We start from the raw sequence: 22087 nt of genomic DNA on the forward strand, positions 1-22087 counted from the left end.
AGCTTATAATTAACCCTCACTGCCTAAGGAAAGGATACCTGGCTGTCACGTATTTCTCTAGCTTATAATTAACCCTCACTGCCTAGGAGAGGATACCTAGCTGCCACATATTCAGATGCAGGCAAAAGACAGACACATATATGGTATAAGCTTCAGCAGCGAATGAAATGATCTGTACACACCCCCTGAGCCAATAGTTTAATGACACATCTGTATGCTATGGCTAGGAGAGCCAATGATATAATGACACGTCTGTATGCTATGGAGAGGGGAGCCAATGATGTGATGGCACATTGTATGCTATGGATGTATGTACAATAAAAAGGGGACCCACGGGAGTGGTCGGCCCATTTCCTTCTTGCCATGAATCCTGCCTGTTAAACAAAGCTCCACTGGGTAAAGATCAAAGATAGTGCAGGACAATATTGTGCTCCTGTCCATTTTAGATAGCAGATCTGGAGTGCATAGAAAAAAGTATCCGGCTATGAGACTCGTACCTGGGGAAATAAAATGTGTAATCTTTTTCCTTGGGAAGAAAGTGCCACCAGACATCTGTAAGATCCCCCAATCCCAAATTAGGAGGAGTGTGAGAGCGGGGTTGAGAAGTTCTATCAACCAAAGTGTCAGGACTAAGATTCCAGTCCTCGCTCATGCATAAATCCTCAAACCCAAATGTTGCTATCTTATCCGTGAAGATATCAAAAAACTTCCATTGTTCAGTGTTGAGAGCATTTACATTCACTAATGTAATCGGGACAGAATGTAATAGAAAAAAATCTGTGCCACAAAGGGAGAAGTGGGCCCAGGGATATCACTTGGGTTGCCGTCGTGCATCAAGATCACAATGCAAGTTGACACAGTTACCATCACAAACAGCCGTCTCAGCGCAAGATGGCCTAGTGACTCCCCTGCTCGTCAACCAAAGGCGCCATCGAAAACAGGCACAGGTTATCCTCAAGGAAGCACAAGAAAAAGAACAAAAAAAAGGATAGGAAGAAAAAAGTAGAAAAAAAAATTCCCTGGAGTCACGTGATGCGGTGGGCTCCATAAGTCGCACAGTGCAGAGCTCCGGATGCAGCCTCCTCTCTTTTGATTTTTTTTGTACAATGAATGCCCGACATTTTTTTTGTTTTTAGTTGCCTGCCTCTGCAGCAGGAGCTTACCGAGCTTCGGTGGGAGTGAATTTTGCGCTTTGTGGTGCAGGCAAGTCGCTTACAACAGAGAAGAGAGACAACGAGAATGTTAAACTGGCTTCTCCCAAAATGGCCGCTGGGATGGGTCTGCTGCGATGGAGGATTTTGAATCGACTTTTAGTAATGAAACTCACAGATGCCGTCGTGCTGGCCTTGGATACCAGATTTACCCATATTTCCACTCAAATTGAGGAAATGAAATCTTCTCTCACTGAAATGGGACCGCAGCTTGAACACGCTGAAGGGCCGATCTCAGGAATGGAAGATGACGTGCTGTATCTTGAAAAGCATGAACATGCACTGGAGAAGGCAATGGCGGAAAGAGAGGATAAGATTGATGAGTTTGAGAACCGTGCATGGAGGAAAACCTACGTTTCATTGGCGTTATGGAAGATGAAGCGACCACTGATTTGAATAAGGTACTGGAGGAATGGCTACTGGATAGCTTGGGCCTGCAGGACCTGTGTGGCAAAATGGTCTTTGAGAGGGTGCATCGTTATAGGGCCCAGGATAGTCATGGGGAAATTCTCTCATTATGCCTACAAAGGGATGATCCTGCGAGCCTTTTATTAAAACAAAGACTTTACTGTCTAAGGAGCAGAAAGTGCTCATTTTCCAAGATTTTTTCAGTCGGGTGATGTTGATGTTCTTTTTCTTGTGCTTCCTTGAGGATAACCTGTGTCTGTTTTCGATGGCGCCTTTGGTTGAAGAGCAGGGGAGTCACTAGGCCACATCCGGAGCTCTGCACTATGCAACTTATGGAGCCCACCGCATCACGTGACTCCAGGGAATTTTTTTTTTCTACTTTTTTCTTCCTATCCTTTTTGTTCTTTTTCTTTTGCTTCCTTGAGGATAACCAGTGCCTGTTTTCGATGGCGCCTTTGGTTGACGAACAGGGGAGTCACTAGGCCTTCTTGCGCTGAGACGGCTGTTCGTGATGGAATTTTCACCTTCCAGTTTGGTTCAGCAAAATATTCGATCTGCACTTCAGTATCCTGCACCTTAAGGATTTGGCACCAGGGCAAGCGTGGCTGAGGAAGCAGAGCAGTTTGTCTCTCAGCTGCAGATCTCATCCACTTGAAGATGTGGCATGGGGGCTCCTTTGGCTGTTAGAGCAATTAGTTATAGAAGACTGATATTACCTTTTTTCCCCCCAAGAATTCAGCTTATTTCATGGCTGCAGAAACTCTTTTGGTGACTTATTTGTTCTGTGTTTTTCCCCCTTTTTCCTGCTGTGTACTTCCAGCAGGGACTTATATTTGCGTGTGATGTTTGATGCTGGCTTCCTTTAAATTCTTACCATTTTTATTTCATTACGTATTTGAAGATGTGGGGCTTCTTCTTAGCTGAGTCTTTTTATTTTGTGTTTTTCTTCTTATAGGTCTCCTGCATTCAAGGAAGGCTGTATTGGCTGTTGCATGTGGCGTTCCCTTACTTTAAGGTCCCTATTTTGGTTTCTGAACCCATGATTGACCCCTGGCAGGGTACCCATGGGTAGTGAGTTCTCTCTCTGTGACACAGAATTGTGTTTGTTTCTTCTTGGAAGAAGGATCCAACAGAAGAAAATAGAATAATGAATAAATGGTGGCAAGTTAAATGTAAGACATTGATAAGGCAGGCTAAGAGAGAATTTGAAAAGAAGTTGGCCGCAGAGGCAAAAACTCACAGTAAAAACTTTTTAAAATATATCCCAAGCAGAAAGCCTGTGATGGAGTCAGTTGGACCGTTAGATGATCGAGGGGTTAAAGGGGCACTTAGAGAAGATAAGGTCATCGCAGAAAAATTAAACGATTTATTTGCTTCGGTGTTTACTGAAGAGGATGTTGGGGAGGTACCCATAATGAAGAAGGTTTTCATGGGTAATGATTCAGATGGACTGAATCAAATCACGGTGAACCTAGAAGATGTGGTAGGCCTGATTGACAAACTGAAGAGTAGTAAATCACCTGGACCGGATGATATACACCCCAGAGTTCTGAAGGAACTAAAAAATGAAATTTCAGACCTACTAGTAAAAATTTGTAACCTATCATTAAAATTATCCATTGTACCTGAAGACTGGAGGATAGCAAATGTAACCCCAATATTTAAAAAGGGCTCCAGGGGCGATCCGGGAAACTACAGACCGGTTAGTTTGACTTCAGTGCCAGGGAAAATAGTGGAAAGTGTTCTAAACATCAAAATCATAGAACATATAGAAAGACATGGTTTAATGGAACAAAGTCAACATGGCTTTACCCAGGGCAAGTCTTGCCTCACAAATCTGCTTCACTTTTTTGAAGGAGTTAATAAACATGTGGATAAAGGTGAACCGGTAGATGTAGTATACTTGGGTTTTCAGAAGGCGTTTGACAAAGTTCCTCATGAGAAGCTTCTAGGAAAAGTAAAAAGTCATGGGATAGGTGGCGATGTCCTTTCGTGGATTGCAAACTGGCTAAAAGACAGGAAACAGAGAGTAGGATTAAATGGACAATTTTCTCAGTGGAAGTGAGTGGACAGTGGAGTGCCTCAGGGATCTGTATTGGGACCCTTACTTTTCAATATATTTATAAATGACACAAAATTGTTCAGAGTAGTTAAATCACAAGCAGATTGTGATAAATTGCAGGAAGACCTTGTGAGACTGGAAAATTGGGCATCCAAATGGCAGATGAAATTTAATGTGGATATCTGCAAGGTGATGCATATAGGGAAAAATAACCCATGCTATAATTACACAATGTTGGGTTCCATATTAGGTGCTACAATCCAAGAAAAATATCTAGGCGTGATAGTGGATAACACATTGAAATCGTCGGTTCAGTGTGCTGTGGCAGTCAAAAAAGCAAACAGAATGTTGGGAATTGTTAGAAAGGGAATGGTGAATAAAACGGAAAATGTCATAATGCCTGTGTATCACTCCATGGTGAGACCGCACCTTGAATACTGTGTAAAATTCTGGTCGCCGCATCTCAAAAAGATATATTTGCGATGGAGAAGGTACAGAGAAGGGCTACCAAAATGATAAGGGGAATGGAACAGCTTCCCTATGAGGAAAGACTGAAGAGGTTAAGAACATAAGAACATAAGAAATTGCCATGCTGGGTCAGACCAAGGGTCCATCAAGCCCAGCATCCTGTTTCCAACAGAGGCCAAACCAGGCCACAAGAACCTGGCAATTACCCAAACACCTAGAAGATCCCATGCTACTGATGCAATTAATAGCAGTGACTATTCCCTAAGTAAACTTGATTAATAGCAGTTAATGGACTTCTCTTCCAAGAACTTATCCAAACCTTTTTTGAACCCAGCTACACTAACTGCACTAACCACATCCTCTGGCAACAAATTCCAGAGATTTATTGTGCGTTGAGTGAAAAAGAATTTTCTCCGATTAGTCTTAAATGTGCTACTTGCTAAGAACTTTTCAGCTTGGAGAAGAGACGGCTGAGGGGGGGGAATATGATAAAGGTGTTTAAAATCATGAGAGGTCTAGAACGGGTAGATGTTAATCGGTTATTTACTCTTTCAGATAACAGAAAGACTAGGGGGCACTCCATGAAGTTAGCATGTGGCACATTTAAAGCTAATCGGAGAAATTTCTTTTTTACTCAACGCACAATTAAACTCTTGAATTTGTTGCCAGAGGATGTGGTTAGTGCAGTTAGTATAGCTGTGTTTAAAAAAGGATTGGATAGGTTCTTGGAGGAGAAGTCCATTACCTGCTATTAATTAAGTTGACTTAGAAAATAGCCACTGCTATTACTAGCAACAGTAACATGCAATAGACTTAGTTTTTGGGTACTTGCCAGGTACGCATGGCCTGGATTGTCCACTGTTGGAAACAGGATGCTGGGCTTGATGGACCCTTGGTCTGACCCAGTTTGGCATGTTCTTATGTTCTTCTTATGTTCTTATGTTTGCTTCGTTGTTTATTGAAGAGGATGTTGGGGAAATACCAGTTCCAGAAATGGTGTTCAAAGATGAAGATTCAGATGAACAGAACCAAATTATGGTGAACCTGGAAGATGTAGTAAGCCAGATTGAAAAACTGAAGAATAGTAAATCACCTGGACTGGATGGTATATATATTTTATAAATGATCTGGAAAGGGGTATGACAAATGAGGTGGTCAAATTTGCTGATGTCACAAAATTATGCAAATTAGTTAAATCTCAAGCAGATTGTGATACATTTCAGAAGGACCTTGTGAGACTGGAAGATTGGGCTTCCAAATGGCAGTCAAAAAGCAAACAGGATGTTAGGAGTTATTAGGAAGGGAATGGTGAATAAAACAGAAAATGTCATAATGCCTCTGTATCGCTCCATGGTGAGACTGCACCTTGAATATTGTGTGCAATTCTGGTCGCCGCATCTCAAAAAAGATATAGTTGCACTGGAGAACGTGCAGAGAAGGGCGACCGAAATTATAAAGAGCATGGAACAACTCCCTTATGAGAAAAGGTTCAGCTTGGAGAAGAGATGGCTGAAGTGGGATATGATAGAGGTCTACAAAATTATGAAAGGCCATGAACAGATTAATGTAAATTGGTTATTTACTCTCTCAGATAATAGAAGGACTAGGGGTAACTACATGAAGTTAGCAAGTAGCTCATGTAAAACAAATTGGAGAAAATTGTTTTTTACTCAATGCATAATTAAGCTCTGGAATTCATTACCAGAAGATGTGGTTATGGCAATTATTGTAACTGAATTTAATAGGTCTGAAATTTCATTTTTGAGTTCTTTCAGAACCTTGGGATGTATACCATCTGGTCCACGTGATTTACTACTCTTCAGTTGTCAAACTGACCTACTACATCTTCCAGACTCACCATAATTTGGTTCAGTTCATCTGAATCCTCAGCCTTGAAAGCAGGCTCTGGAATGGATATCTCCCTATCATCCTCTTCAGTAAACACCCAGGCAAAGAATTTGTTTAGTCTTTGTTTAGTCTTTCCACAATGCCTTATCTTCACTAAGTGCCCCTTTAACCCATCGCTCACCTAACAGTTCAATTGACACCCTCACAGGCTGCCTGCTTCGGATATATTTTAAAAGTTTTTATTATGAGTTTTTGCCTCTACAGCCAACTACGTTTTCAAATTCCCTCTGAGCCTGGCTTATCAATGTCTTACATTTAACTTGCCAATGCTAATGTTTTATCTTTTTTTTTCTTCTGATGGATCCTTCTTCCAATTTTTAAATGAAGATCTTTTGCCTAAAAATCCACCATTCTGATGCTGCTCTTAAATCTTAGACCTGATTATTCCCCTTTACAGCCTCATTCATTTTTAACTATTTTCTTTATCAAAGAAATTACCCAAGTCTCTTCTGCCCTGTCTGTTTATTTTGATTAGATTGTAAGCTCTCCTGAGCAGGGACTGTCTCTTCTGTTTCTGTACAGCACTGCATATGTTGAGGAGCACTATAGAAGTGCTAAGTAGTAGTAGTGATACAGTCTGAGTCCTCATGTACGCCTGATACATCCTGGACAGCAGAGAAAACAATTAGGGGATAGGGCACCTTACACTTGCACTTTTAGGGCCTGATCTCAAGAAGAATTTCCCTGCATAAAACCTGGGATTGTGCCTGTAAATGGGCTTTTGAGCATTGCCCTCGGGTTGTGCGTGTAACAGTAAGAGAGAGGTGTGTGCTGGGGGAAGAGCTGGGGCGGGGATACTATTTACATACAAGCAGTGTAAATGCGTCTGCAGCCCTGGGATTCACCTGCACCGGATAATATTCAAAGCAGACTTGTGCGTGCTCTGTACACCCAAGCTTCAGCACTAACTGGGCCACTAAAACTCACCCACTTTGAGATTTAAAGTCACCCACACAGGTTTAGAGCAGGTCCCCAAAATGTCCCTCCCACCCCCAGAGAGCCTCTCTCTATGTCACCAAATTTGTGCAGGTTATGAAGTTACGCAGGGAGTCACAGAGGTGGAAACTATAGAAAATCAGAACTTTACATTAAATATAATTCATCACTTAATCATCCTGCATGTGACCCATGGAAATAACTGGAAATGGGAGCCAGGTTCCTCCCCAGGACCCCAAACTCTTCCTGCCCTGCTATTTATTTGATTGATTGATTGTATTTTGTTAGTCTCCTAATTTGAAAAATCATCTCGATGCGATGCACACAGAGACATTGAAATATCTAATCGTATGTCAGGATTAGCACTACTGCTACTATTGATCATGTTTAAAGCACTACCAGTCATACACAGCGCTGCACAGACACACATAGGAGACGGTCCCTGCTCCAGGGAGCTTACAGTCTAATCAAGGCAAACATACACAACACACGTCTTCCAGAGTTTTCTTTATTATAGAGAAGTACTTGGGATTTAAAAGCAACATCAATAAGGCAAAGTTTTAAAATGGATTCGGATGTGACCAGAGAGGGAGCAAGAAACATGGACTCAGGAAGTCTCTTCCAGGCACTCGGCAGAGCGAGGCAGAAAGCAGGGAATCGGAAGGTGGCGGTGGAGGAGAAAGGCACAGATTAGAGGAACGGCGTTCACGAGGAAGGGAGAGAGAAGAGAAGAAAGGCAGTGAGGAGCTGCAGAGTGAGTGCATTTGTAGGGGAGGGAGAGAAGCTTGAACTGTAGGTGGAAGTGGACAGAGAGCCAGTGTAGCGACCTGAGAAGAGGGGTTACATGATCATAGCGAGGTTAAAGAAAGAGAAGTCATGCAGCTGAATGTTGAAGAGATTGCAGGGGAGAAAAACGATTCAGCGGGAGGTCAGCACAGAGCAAGTTACAGAAGTCTAAGCAGGAGGAGATAAGAGAGGGGAGGAGGGTTTTGGCTCAGAGAGGAAGGGATAGATTTTAGCAGTGTTATAGAGGAGGAAGTGACTCACTTTAGCAGTGTTTTGGATGTGTAGAAGGAGGGAGAGGCATCAAAGATGACCCAAGGTTAGGGGCTGAGCAAACCAGGAGGATGAGAGCACAGTGAGCCCTCCTGATGTGACAGAATCAGATGTTCCTGATGTTCTGGATAATGCTCTGTTAGATCTGGGGTTTTATTATTCACTGATTTATCCAGGCAGAGACGTTTGCTATTCTGGGTCTCTGGGATTAGACTTGCAAACCCCGAGGTCCAGAAAGGAAACTGAGTCCAGGGGAACAAGTCTGGCAGTCCTGGGGATGAGGGGTCCTGGTGTCCCCTCTTCCATGATAAAATGTTATGGTTTATGTTTCAGGTGCCGGTGACGTTTGAGGACCTTGCTGTCTCTTTCTCCCAGGAGGAAGGAGGTTGTTTAGATGAAGGACAGAAGGAGATTTCCAGGGATGTGAAGGAGAATTATGAGAGCCTGAGCTCTGAGGGTAAGGATTGCATTATCTCCATTTTTAGTAAATACAGGGGATGTTGTAGTAAAAGTCACTTTTTTCCTGGGTCAGCTCCACACCAGAGATGTGCAGACAGGGCTGGATTTAGCATTTTCCCATAGATAAGCAGCATGAATAAGCCATGCTGTCTGGGAGTCCGCTGGGCAGCTAGGTGGCGCTGCTCTCTTAGAACAGAGACTTTCAGTGCAGTCTGCCTACTTGGATCCTCCCCCGCTTTCCCCATCCTCCTCAGTTCGTTTTTTTTCCTCGCGCCTGACTGCACACGGAGCTCTTCTCCTCCTCAGCGAAACATTTCTCTGAAGTAAAAAAAAAAGAGAAAAGAAGTTAAACACAGGAAATCTGTGGGAAAGGTGTTGTTACCTATGCCTTGGACCCGACCACAACCAGGCAGCCTGTAGGGACTGTGGATGCATGTCCCCCCGCGCGCAGCAGCAGAGGGCTGCCAAAATATCAGAACTGAGAGAAGTGGTATCGGACTCGTATACCCCTTCGGAAGAGTTTGCTCTGTCTTCCCCAGGCCCCCCCCCCCCCCCGAGCCTCCAAGGAGTCGACGCGTCCCAGGGCCGCTTCAGTGGGGCCTCCCGGTTCATCCAGGCCAGTACTGAAGCGAGGGACATCGGCGCCGATGCACGACGAAGGAGATACATCGAGAGCATCGACGACGCCGAAGACAATATCTGCACCGAGTGGCATTGGAGCTCAGATGCGTCCGTAGGAAGCCGGCCGCATGTTTCGGGATCAAAGCATAAGCACAGGGACATCCACGCACCGAAGCAATTCAGCACCGACGCCATCAACGCACTCACTGGCAAAGACCCCACAGAAGCACACTTCAGGACACAAAAGACCCAGAGAACCTTCCCATCTCCTGGTTGTGGATTTGGACGTGGTCCCCTCTTCACCAGCCACCTTGCATGCTTCCTCAACTTCAAGGAGATCAGGCCTTCAAGAGCCTTTACGAAAGAGGTAAAGGGTCCCCTCTCGATCCCTATTTTACCCAGAGGTCCGAACACGGACATATTGCTGTCTGCGATACTCCCTAGGGCTCCTCCCAGGGATCTGGCACCACCACCCACTGAGCCACACAGACAGCCTCTGCCAACCCCTCAAGTCATCTTAGCCTCGCAGGTGATGTCCCAGGCTGCAAGGGATACATCTGGCAGAAACACCGCTGGAAGCCCCCCCATCACCGCAAGACAGCCTCAGCTCAGTGCCTTCCCCTGGCCAACCTCTACCAATTCCTTCGCTGGGGGATCTTCCCCCCAGCCGTCCACGTCACCGGCATCCTCCACAGGGTACCCCTTCAATCCGGCGGAGGAACAACCTGAGCCGGTCTCTCCTCTGGAAGACTTGTCTTATTCGAAGTTTCTGGAGAAGGTGGGGCAATGCCGCAACGTCGAGACAAGGAAAATCCCTGACCCAAGAGCAGACGTCCTGGGTGTCCTCAAAATTTTTGAGTCACCTGTGGAGCCCATAGCCTTGCCCTCCCATGAAGTCTTAGACGCGGTCATGACCAGGGCCTGGGAAAACCCCCTTTGCGGGACCATCAACCTCTCGAAAGATGGACCTCAAATTTCGTATGAGGCAATCCCCGTGCTACGCTGCAGTACAGCTTCCTCAGGCCTCTGTAGTCGTGGAGTCCACCATGCAGAGGACTAAAAAATTTCGCCTTCACTCGAACATTCCTCCTGGGAAAGATTCGAAGTATTAGGTGGCTTCGGAAAGAAGGCCTTTCAGTCTGGGATGCTCAGTGCGAAAATCCAGCAACACCAATTTTACATTACGTAATATTTATATGAGTGTCTGCAATCGTTGAAGCCCTTGCTTCAGGAGGCGTCCCCGGACCATCAACCCCCGGAGCAATTTCACAATTTGGAGGAGGGCTTGAGACATCTCTTGCGAACAGTATATGAGAGGTTCGGGACTTCGACTAAGTCCATGGCCAATGCCATCGCGGCCCAACGACTCGCGTGGCTGTGAGCCAGTGCCATCCGCGAGGATGTTCATGAGAAGCTCGCCGACTTGCCCTCTCTCCCAGATAACCTTTTCGGGGACTAATTTAGAGAAACAATAGCCCAGCTCAAAGAGCAGAAGATAGCAGTAATGTCCCTGGCTTCTCCTGCAGATACGGTTTCCTCGAGGCGGTACTTTACATCATCCCACAAACCATATTACCAGCGACAACCGTACAAGCTGTACCCGGCCTTCCAGCCTCTGCAATAAACTCCAACTCGTCCTCAGTCTTCCCAGCAACAGGGAGCTCGGCAACGCCAGCGCACTCCCCAGCTACCTCGTCCGCCTCAGGATCCCAACCCCCCCAGGGTTTTTAGGGCAAATGCACCCGTCGCTACCACTCCTGGTGGGAGGCAGGCTCACCCACTTTCTTCAGGCATGGAAGAACATAACATCTGACCTCTGGCTTCTATGTATCATACAGGAGGACTACTCCCTCAATTTTCACTCCACCCCCTCCACTCCACACCTGGTGCCCCAGAAACACCTGTCAGCGCACTGCAGTCAACTGCAGCTGGAGATCAACAGCTTACTTCAGCAACAGCGGCGCAGTTCCACCAGGGCTTCTATTCCCAATACTTCCTTATACCCAAGAAGTCAGGAGGGTTACGACCCATCCTAGACCTTCGATTACATACCGATGCACCCTATTTTCTGGCGGTTCCTATGCTTTACAGCCACTGGCCGCCATTTTCAGCACAAGGTGCTCCCATTTGGCCTCTCCTCAGCCCCCAAAGGGCTGCTACCGCTAGGCATTACCATATGCCTAGCGGTAGCAGTGGGTCACTCCGGGAGATTCAAGTATTCCCCTGGATGATTGGCTGCTGGTGACCCTCAACCCACTGACAGTCGCCGCTCCTTTTGCCCGTTTTTACTGCCGGGCCTAATTTAAATAATGAATCGCGCGCACTCGTCCTCCCAGCCCTATTAGCATGCCTCGCCTCACCAAGGGTATCCCTGACAGGGACCCAGACACCACGGACGACGAAGGGATGCAGGCTCTTTGGAGGATGGGGAAATCCCTCCAGGCTTGGAACCATACTGGACCATGTTACAGTTTTTCCACAGAGAAGAATTGCCGTGGCTGGTCTCCCAGATCCTGAAGACTCTGAGAGTTCCAGGCACGAATCCTATGTCTGAGCCAAAGAAGAACCCATCCTGGTGTCTCTACAGAAAGCTTCTTGCTATTTCCTGATGCTGGAAGCCATCCAGGAGTTGATTGACCTGGAATTGGAATTGATTGACCTGGATTGGGAGTATCGCAGACAGCAATATGTCCGTGTTCGGACCTCTGGGTAAAATAGGGATCGAGAGGGGACCCTTTACCTCTTTCGTAAAGGCTCTTGAAGGCCTGATCTCCTTGAAGTTGAGGAAGCATGCAAGGTGGCTGGTGAAGAGGGGACCACGTCCAAATCCACAACCAGGAGATGGGAAGGTTCTCTGGGTCTTTTGTGTCCTGAAGTGTGCTTCTGTGGGGTCTTTGCCAGTGAGTGCGTTGATGGCGTCGGTGCTGAATTGCTTCGGTGCGTGGATGTCCCTGTGCTTATGCTTTGATCCCGAAACATGCGGCCGGCTTCCTACGGACGCATCTGAGCTCCAATGCCACTCGGTGCAGATATTGTCTTCGGCGTCGTCGATGCTCTCGATGTATCTCCTTCGTCGTGCATCGGCTAGCTCTAAAGGTAGTCTGGCATTGAAGGCCTTATACCCTCCCGACCCGGCAGCCAAAGAACACCTGTATTTCCTGAAAGTGTACAAGCCTGGTCTACGCCATTTTGAAGCGAACAACTATCCCAGTAGAGGGAGGAGCAGCCTTGAAGGATGCGCACGATAAGCAGCTGGAGTCCATCCTTAAACAAGACTTTGACGTGACAGCAATGAAGCTGCAGTTCGCTTCCTGTTCTGCCCTGGTGGCTCGCTCGTGTCTGCTTCTCCCAAGAGGCAGATAGCTCAGGGACACATTCCAGAGAGGCGATGGAGCCTGCTGCAGCATTCCTAGCAGATGCAAGCTCTGACCTAGTGCGGTCCTTAGCCAGAGAGGTAGCCTCAGTGATGGAGGCCAGAAGGCAACTATGGCTGCGAAATTGGTCAACGGACGCATCCTCTAAGGCAAACCTCACAAAGTTGCCCTTTAAGGGATCCCTCTTATTTGGAAGTGAATTAGAAAAGTTGGGCAGTAAATGGGGTGAATCTCCAGGGTCACGGCTACTGGAAGATAAGAAAAAGAAGTTGCAGCACCCCTCACCTATGAAGGGTCGGACCAGGGGCTCCCAGCTTTTTTGGCCCTACAGAAACTCGCCATTTCAAACATCTTGACCTTCAGGAAGGTCTCGGTCCTTTCGGAGCCATCAACCAAAAAGAGGAATTGTTTGGGGTCAAGTTTGACCCGAACTCCCAATGAAGTCTGGACGGCCAATCCATAGGACAAGGAGATTGGGAGCCAACTATCCCTCTTCTCTCAGCGGGGGGTCAAGATCACGTCGGACAAATGGGTTCTGGACATCATTCGAGAAGGATACGTTCTGGAATTCCGCAGCATATCTCACTGATCGACCTACTGACCACATCCTACAACGCGAAGGTTCCCTGATTCTTCAGTCGCAGAAGAGATCAGCACTCCCAAGGGATCGATGTGCTGGTCCAGACCTGGCCAGAGGAGGACTTACTTTACGCCTTCCCTCCGTGGCCTCTACTGGGCAAGATCATTCGCAAGATCAAACACCACAGAGGAGTAGTCCTTCTGGTGGCCCCGGATTGGCCCAAATGCCCATGGTATGCAGATGTGGAAGCTTCTGGTGGAGAACCCCCTATACCTCCATCCGCACAGGGACCTTCTCCAACAAGGTCCGATCCTTCATGAGGGCTTAACCCAGTTTTGTCTTACGGTCTGGCCCTTGAGAGGACTTGCCTGACGAAGCGTGGGTATTCAGCGGCAGTAATTGCCACCTTGCTCTGCGCGTGGAAGTTATCGACATCCTTGATGTACATGTAGATCTGGAGAATATTTGAGGCTTGGTGCAAGGAACACAAACTCTCTCCTCAGTTGATAAAGATCCCCATGATTCTGGAATTCTTACAGGATGGCCTGAACAAAGGACTGACCCCCAACTCTTTGAAGGCCAGGTGGCGGCTCTCTCCTGTTTCAGAGGTGCGGTGAATGTAGCCTGCCAGTCCATTTTCTTACCATTCTTAGATGGACGCAAGGACTCGGGAGACTACCACCTCCTACGCCACTTAAACGTCAGTAGGCTGTTAGTACAATATCTCGAACGTACAGAACCGCTGTGCAAGACGGACCGCTTGTTTGTGGAAGGAAACAAGGCGAAGCAGCTTTGCGAGCTACCATAGTTCGCTGGATTAAGGAAGTGTTCACGGGAGCTTATGTAGCAACAGGGAAGCCTTTACCCCTTCAGGTTAAAGCTCATTACACTAGGGCCCAGGCAGTATCCTGGGTGGAAGCTAAGCTGCTGTCTCTCGTCAACATCTGCCAAACAGTGACGTGGGCCTCCTTGCACACCTTCTCCAGGTTCTATCGCCTGGACGTCCAAGATACAGCCTTTGCGAGGGCGGTGCTAACTGGACCGCGGGTAGCCTCCCACCCTGTTCAGGAGTAGCTTTTGTACATCCCATTGGTCCTGAGTCCATCTGGCTACATTAAGGAAAATGAAATTATCAGGTAGGTAATTTCTTCATTTGATGTCTTCTAAGTTAGGACTTTATGAGGCACTGATATCATTGAGGGCTGAAGGGATAGGGATGCTTCTGTTCCCTCTGCTCGTGCGTACTGATTGCTACTAACATGTAAGAAAGCCTTTACTTTCCTAGTGTGTAGCCAGATGGACTCAGAACAAGTGGGTATAGTGTGCTCGTGCTAGCAGTTGGAGACGGATCTGACGTCAGCACGGGTACATTTACCCCCACAGGAAGTGAAGCCATTCAGTAATTTCCATCTCCAAAGCAGTTTGGAGAGCCTGCACGCTCGCTGAGCGTGTTTTCCAATATTACTTTCTACTTTCTAAAAATCTCAGATGACGAGCCCCGCTGCTGGAAAGCCTGGGATGGGTAGTCAACCTATACAAGAGCTGCCTACAGCCTTCCCAATCACTGGAATACCTGGGAGTCCAGTTCGACACCCAGGCAGACAAAGTCAGTCTCACCACCAAGAGAAGATTAAAACTCCAGACGCGACTACGGTCCTTGATGGGAGCCAGCCGGCCCATAGCTTGGGATTATCTGCAGGTTCTCGGTCTCATGGCATCCACCCTGGAAGCGGTACCCTGGGCGAGGGCCCATATGAGACCACTACAACGCTCCCGCCTCTCTCGATGGAGCCCACGCTTCCGGAATTACTCCGTGCTTCTACCTCTACCAGCCAGACTGCGGACCCAACTACGGTGGTGGCTGCAGTCAGACCACACGAGCAGGGGGTCGAAGATGTCCTCCCCCATGTGGACTCTGCTCACCACAGATGCCAGCCTGAGCGGATGGGGAGCACACTGCGAAGAGCTCACCGCCCAGGGGCGGTGGAACAGAGAAGAGTCGGGGTGGAACATCAACCGTCTAGAGCAGGGGGTGGGCAATTAATTTTCCCATGGGGCCGCATGAGAAATTGGGATGGTTTTAGAGGGCCGGACTAATATAATTAACTCAGTTCTCAATAGCCCTACTTATGAATAGACAGCAGTTTACCACCAATGCATGTCCTCTGAGAAAACACAAACAAATAAGACCGATACAAACGCTTACATGCTAGCAAAATATCTCATCTCGGTAACAGACACAGAACTGACCTAACATACTCCCAGGATCTGTAGTAATGCACATAAACTAATCTGCACACAGTTACACCTGTATTATGGAATACACTCAAACAGGAGCAACCCTATCTATGAAAAGGCAACACTACAAATATTAAATCAGGTCCTAAAAACCAATACACCTCTTATTAGGAAAACAGAACTAGCAAGCACTATAGATCCCCACACAGAAATAATTGTAAAACTATACTAATAAGCAGAATAAATGTTTCAAAACAGCTATGAACAGAATAACATCCAACAATTAAAAACTCATAAAAACTATTAAACATTCTCCAAACACCAATAAAATATTTCAAAAAAGCAGACATCACACAATTAAAATGGCAGTCAAGAAAAATAAACTTAAAGCCACCTTTACTTACCCCCTCCAGCAGCTCTCCTACTCCCCTTCCCTGCAGGCCGTGGCACACACCAGAAGCAGCAGTAGTGGCTAAGCTCTATACTTATGGTCCTCTTCCTTAGTGCCCATGTCTCTCACACACACACCATACCAGTCATGCCCCCATGACCAGTTTCTGTCTCTCACACACCAATCATCTCCCAAACAGTCTTTGGCACACACACACCAGTCACCTTCCTGATCAGTTTCTCTCATGCCAAACACACACACACACACAGGCTTCCCACTCCCGTGTTCTACTTACATATATGGGCTTCTCACTCTCATAATCACTTTCTCTGTCTCTCTCTCTCACACACACACTCACTCACCAGTCTCTCACTCCCATGCTTGTTCTCTCCATTTGCACAGGCTTCTCATTCCCATAATCACTTTCTTTCTCTCTCTCACACACACACACACACACACACACACCAGTCTCTCACTCACATGTTCTCTTTCAGATATACAGGCTTCTCCCTCCCATGATGTGTCTCACATACACCCAGGTTTCTCACTCCCATGCTCACTCTTCACATGCACAGGCTTCTCATTCCCATAATCACTTTATTTCTCTCTCTCTCACACACACACACCAGTCACCTGATCTCACTCATGCATACACACACACACAGGCTTCCCACTCCCAAGTTCTCTTTCAGATATACAGGCTTCTCCCTCCCATGCTGTGTCTCTCACACACCCAGGTTTCTCACTCTCATGCTCACTCTCTTCACATGCACAGGCTTCTCATTCCCATAATCACTTTATTTCTCTCTCTCTCACACACACACCAGTCTCTCTCATTTCCATGCTCACTCTCCACGTGCACAGGCTTCTCATTCCCTGAATCACATTCACACACACCAGTCTTTTTCTCTCACACACACAGTCACCTTACCAAGCAGTCTCTCTCTCTCATGCATGCACACTCACCCAGGTTTCTCACTCCCACAACTCCAGGCTTCTTACGCTCATGCTTTCCCACATACCCAGACTTCTCACTTTCATGCTTTTTCTCTCTCTCACACACACACATCAGTCACCTCCCCGACTAATGTCTCACACTCTCACATACACATCGGTCATCTCCTTTAGTCACTTTCATTGTCTCTCACATACACACACATCAGCCCTCTGACCAGTCAATCACACACAGGCTGGCTGGCTGCTTCTCACTCTCTCTCTTACTCACTTCCTTCCCCCCCCCCCCCCCCCCCCGAGCACAAATGGGAGCTGCTGCAGCCCGCAGGCCAAGAAAGAAGAATCCCATCGGCCGCGGGAGGCTCATGCTGCTGACTCCTTTCTCGATTACCGGCTGCTTCAATTGCTCGGGGACCGACGCTGCAGCCGACGCGGCACGGCTCTTTCTCCTTCCCGCGCACCGCTCCGTGTATCACTTCCTGTTCCGGGTCACGGGAGGGGGGGTGCAGGCGCGGGAAGAAGAAAAGGCCAGCCGCGGGTGCCACAGCTTCTAACACCGCTGCCGTTACCACTGGGCTTGAACGTGCCGACAGCCCAGCGGCAACGGCAGCGGGAGAGACCGGGAGCGCGCGCCGCGGACCGGCAAAAAACTCCCACGGCCCGGTCCCGGTCTGCGGACCGGTGGTTGGGGACCCCTGAAAAAAGACCACGAAAGGCGGAACTGTGACATATCGTATTTTTCGCTCCATAAGACACACCTGACTATAAGACGCACCTAGGATTTAGAGGGGGAAAATGAAAAAAAAAAAATTTGTGCTAAACCTGCTCTGCGTCTGGGCGTCTTATGGAGCAAATTAGGGGAGTGCATAGCTTTTTTTTTCCTCCCCATTTTGTTTTCGGGTCTGGGGAGGGCCATTTCGGTCCACTCCCCAGATCAGAAAACTTTTCTTTCTCTGGGAACCCCTCCCCCCCAAAAAAAACCCCATCCCAACCCTTTAAATTAACAACCCCCACCCCCCTGACTCCCCCAAGACCTGCCGACTTAATTTACTACAACCCCCCACCCTCCTGACTCCCCCAAGACCTGCCGACTTAATTTACTACAACTCCCCCCCCAGACCTGCCGATTTAATTTACTGCAACCCCCCACCCTCCTGACCCCCCCCAAGACCTGCCGACTTAATTTACTGCAACCCCCCACCCTCCTGACCCCCCCCAGACCTGCCGATTTAATTTACTGCAACCCCCCACCCTCCTGACCCCCCCCAAGACCTGCCGACTTAATTTACTGCAACCCCCCACCCTCCTGACCCCCCCAAGACCTGCCGACTTAATTTACTGCAACCCCCCACCCTCCTGACCCCCCCAAGACCTGCCGACTTAATTTACTGCAACCCCCCACCCTCCTGACCCCCCCCAAGACCTGCCGACTTAATTTACTGCAACCCCCCACCCTCCTGACCCCCCCAAGACCTGCCGACTTAATTTACTACAACCCCCCCAAGACCTGCCGATTTAATTTACTGCAACCCCCCACCCTCCTGACCTGCCGACTTAATTTACTACAACCCCCACCCTCCTGACCCCCCCCCCCCCCAAAAGACCTGCCGACTTAATTTACTGCAAACCCCCCCAAGACCTGCCAAACGTCCCTGGTGGTCCAGCTGGGTCCAGGAGCGGTCCGGGAACGATCTCCTGGGCTTCGGTCGTCGGCTGCCAGTAAACAAAATGGCGCCGACGGCCCTTTGCCCTCACTATGTCACTGAGACCGACCAATAGCAGCAGTCGGTCCCAGTGACATAGTGAGGGCAAAGGGCCGTCGGCGCCATTTTGTTTACTGGCAGCCGACAGCCCACGCCCAGGAGATCGTTTCCGGACCGCTCCTGGACCCCAGCTGGACCACCAGGGACGTTTGGCAGGTCTTGGGGGGGGGGGGTCAGGAGGGTGGGGGGTTGCAGTAAATTAAGTCGGCAGGTCTTGGGGGGGTCAGGAGGGTGGGGGGGGTTTGTTAGATTTTTTTTTTTTTTTAATATTCGCTCCATAAGACGCACATACATTTTCCCCCCACTTTTGGGGGGGAAAAAGTGCATCTTATGGAGCGAAAAATACGGTATGTTTGCCCAGCACCGGCCAATCGGACAGCGTGCCTTCGCTCGAGGCACTCCCTCCCCCCCACCGGACGCTGTAAAAAAAACAAAACAGTTCATTCTCCGGCGAGGGAGCGGAGAATGAACTGTTGCCTTCCCTCTGCAAGGGAAGGCAGCAGTGCCTCATTCCCCGTCTGCTCTCAGCAGTGGGCGGGCCGGATTCAGCCCGCGGGCCGCCCCTTGCCCAGGTCTGGTCTAGAGGCACGGGCAGTCCGGTTAGCCTGCCTGCAATTTGCTCCCAGACTGCGGAACAGAACAGTCAGAGTGATGTCAGACAACGCCACCACGGTGGCATACATCAACCGACAGGGCGGAACCAGAAGCCAACAGGTGTCTCTAGAGATAGCCCCACTGATGGCTTGGGCAGAGGCGAATCTCCAGGACATCTCCGCCGTCCACGTTGCCGGAAGGGACAACACCGCGGCAGACTTCCTCAGCAGGGAAAGCCTAAATCCGGGAGAATGGCAGCTGTCCCCCACAGCCTTCCAGATGATCGTGGATCAGTGGGGGACTCCGGACATGGACCTACTAGCGGACAGGTCCAATGCTCAGGTACCCAGATACTTCAGCCGCAAGCGAGATCCGTTCTCTCACGGGATCGACGCCCTGGTTCAGCCATGGCCTCCATGGCCCCTGCTGGGCGCCCTTATACACAAGATTCAGAGGCACAGAGGCCTAGTTCTTCTAGTGGCACCGGACTGGCCAAGAAGATCCTGGTACGCGGACATGAGAAGACTACTGACAGGGGAGCCTCTTCCCCTGCCTCCGCTCCGGGACCTGCTGCTTCAAGGTCCCATCCTCCACGAGGATCCAGCTCAATTCTCTCTTACGGTCTGGCCATTGAGAGGGCTAGACTGAAGAAAAGAGGTTACTCGGAGCCAGTGATAAATACACTCCTCCGAGCGCGCAAGTTTTCCACATCCCTCACCTACATAAGGATCTGGAGAGTATTTGAAGCCTGGTGCGACACTCGTGGCACCAATCCACATGCGACTACTATCCCTATTGTTCTGGATTTCCTGCAGGATGGGCTTCAGAAGGGTCTCTCCCTAAGCTCCATCAAGGTTCAGGTGGCTGCGCTGTCTTGCTACGGTCCCAGGAGGGATGGTAAAACCATTTCCACGCATCCAGATGTTTCTCGCTTCCTGAAAGGAGTCAAGCACATTCGTCCGCAACTGAAGTGGCCAGTGCCCCTGTGGAACCTCAACCTTGTTTTGGATTTCCTCGCGGGATCCACCTTCAGACCCCTTCGGGGCCTGTCTCTCCGCTAACTTTGAAGATGGTGTTCCTGCTGGCAGTGTGTTCAGCACGCCGCATCTCAGAGCTACAAGCTCTGTCCTGCCGTGACCCCTTTCTCAGAATCACTCCTGAGGCTATCCATCTTCGCACGGTTCCCTCCTTTTTACCTAAAGTAGTCTCACAATTTCACCTCAACCAAACCATATCCTTGCCTACCACGGCAGGTTTGAAGAAATCAGAAGAAGGGCGTTTGCTACGCCATCTCGATATCGGCAGATTGCTGCCCAGATACCTGGAAACGACAGAAGCAGTACGAAAGACGGACCATCTGTTCGTCCTTCACAGCGGGAAGAAACAAGGAGAAGCGGTCTCACGGCCCACCATCGCCCGCTGGATCAAAGATGTTATCAGAGCGTCCTAAGTAGAGGCCGGGAAGTCACCGCCTCTGCAGGTCAAGGCTCATTCTTCCAGAGCGCAGGCGGCCTCTTGGGCAGAATCTAGGATGCTGTCGCCCGCGGAGATATGTAAGGCGGCGACGTGGTCCTCCCTCCATACCTTTTCCAGATTTTACCGTCTGGATGTCCAGGCCAGGGAGGACACAGCATTTGCGAGGGCAGTCCTGAATGGACCTCGGGCAGCCTCCCGCTCAGTCCGGGAGTAGCTTTTGTACATCCCACTTGTTCTGAGTCCATCTGGCTATACGCTAGGAAATGTTGAGATTACTTACCTGATAATCTCCTTTTCCTTAGTGTAGACAGATGGACTCAGCATCCCACCCGGCTGCCAGTATACATGGGTTTCACTGATTCAAGGTAAGCCTTATCACTTCTTATATGAGTGCGTCCATTCTACCAGGTGTCGACGTCTTCCGGTTGGGAACGCTGGCTGTCTCCAGCTACTATCAATCGGTCAGGGGAATCCTGTTTCACTAATTATTTTGATCGGTCAGTACACCTACACATATATCCATAACAGCTTTTGCAAGGAAGATTGAGTGGCTTCACTTCCTGCGGGGGTATATGTACCCGTGCTGACGTCAGATCCGTCTCCAACTGCTAGCACGAGCACACTATACCCACTTGTTCTGAGTCCATCTGTCTACACTAAGGAAAAGGAGATTATCAGGTAAGTAATCTCAACATTTCTCTTGCTCTTCCAGTTGATTTCAGTGTGATTTGAGTTCAGAAAGCATTTGCAAAGATTATTGTTTAAAGATGTTTTTAATTTATCAATTTTATTTTATTATGTTCTATTTGATTTGTGATTGAATGTGTGTGTATCTTTGTAATCCACCCTGAATGATTGCATTGGAGGAGGCGGGGTATAAGTTTATAACTTATATAGATCAATAAAATTAACCACAGGAGTTTTCAGAGGTTTTCCTAAAGCTTCTGCTACATCACAGAATTCTGTAATATCAGAAATCCCATGTGCTCATTATATGATCCTTCAAAATGTTTGATCCCAGGCCATTGATAGCTTTCCATTCCATTGTCATATCACATGACTAATTCCTTTTTTTTTTTATATCCAGCAAGCAATGAGGTCATACCGGAAGAGGAGAATAGAGAAGAACACCCTATAGTACTGGCACTTACACCAAGACAATCAAGAAATGTCTGTGAGAATCTTTCCCAGATTACTGATGGGGGAGACACGAGCCAAAATCAGCAGGAATTGGACAAGAAGTGGCGAGACCCTACAGGAAACTCACTGGATGGAGTCACTGCATGTGAGAGAAGTGACAGGGAGCTCACAGATATCCCTGAGCACCAGAGACCTATGAGAGCAGAGATAACCTTCCAGAGTAATAACAGTGATCAAATGACTTCTGACCTCACCCAGATTGACCTGAGCGAAATGAGACCCATTCAAAATAATAACAGTACTCAAATGACTTCTGCCCTCTGGCAGAGGAGATGAGGAAGGAAGAAATCCTTTGCTAGGAAATGTCATTTTGTATTGCACCAGAAAACTCACTCAGGAGCGAGACCTGTTTCATGTTCTCAGTGTGGAAAATTTTTCAAACAGAAGT

General features: G+C 48.3%; 1 protein-coding gene across 1 annotated transcript in view; it reads left to right on the plus strand.

Annotated features, from left to right (window-relative positions):
• Positions 1 to 21975, plus strand: part of LOC115082623 (zinc finger protein 20-like) — a 32256-nt gene extending 10281 nt beyond the window's left edge. The window contains exons 2-3 of the mRNA XM_029586832.1: positions 8383 to 8506; positions 21587 to 21975. Of these exons, the coding sequence (XP_029442692.1) occupies positions 8383 to 8506; positions 21587 to 21975 (513 nt within the window). The remainder of the gene's footprint in view (positions 1 to 8382; positions 8507 to 21586) is intronic.
• The last annotated feature ends 112 nt before the right edge of the window (positions 21976 to 22087 follow it).

The sequence above is a fragment of the Rhinatrema bivittatum genome, unplaced genomic scaffold (assembly GCF_901001135.1).
Source record: "Rhinatrema bivittatum unplaced genomic scaffold, aRhiBiv1.1, whole genome shotgun sequence".
Lineage (NCBI taxonomy): Eukaryota > Metazoa > Chordata > Amphibia > Gymnophiona > Rhinatrematidae > Rhinatrema > Rhinatrema bivittatum.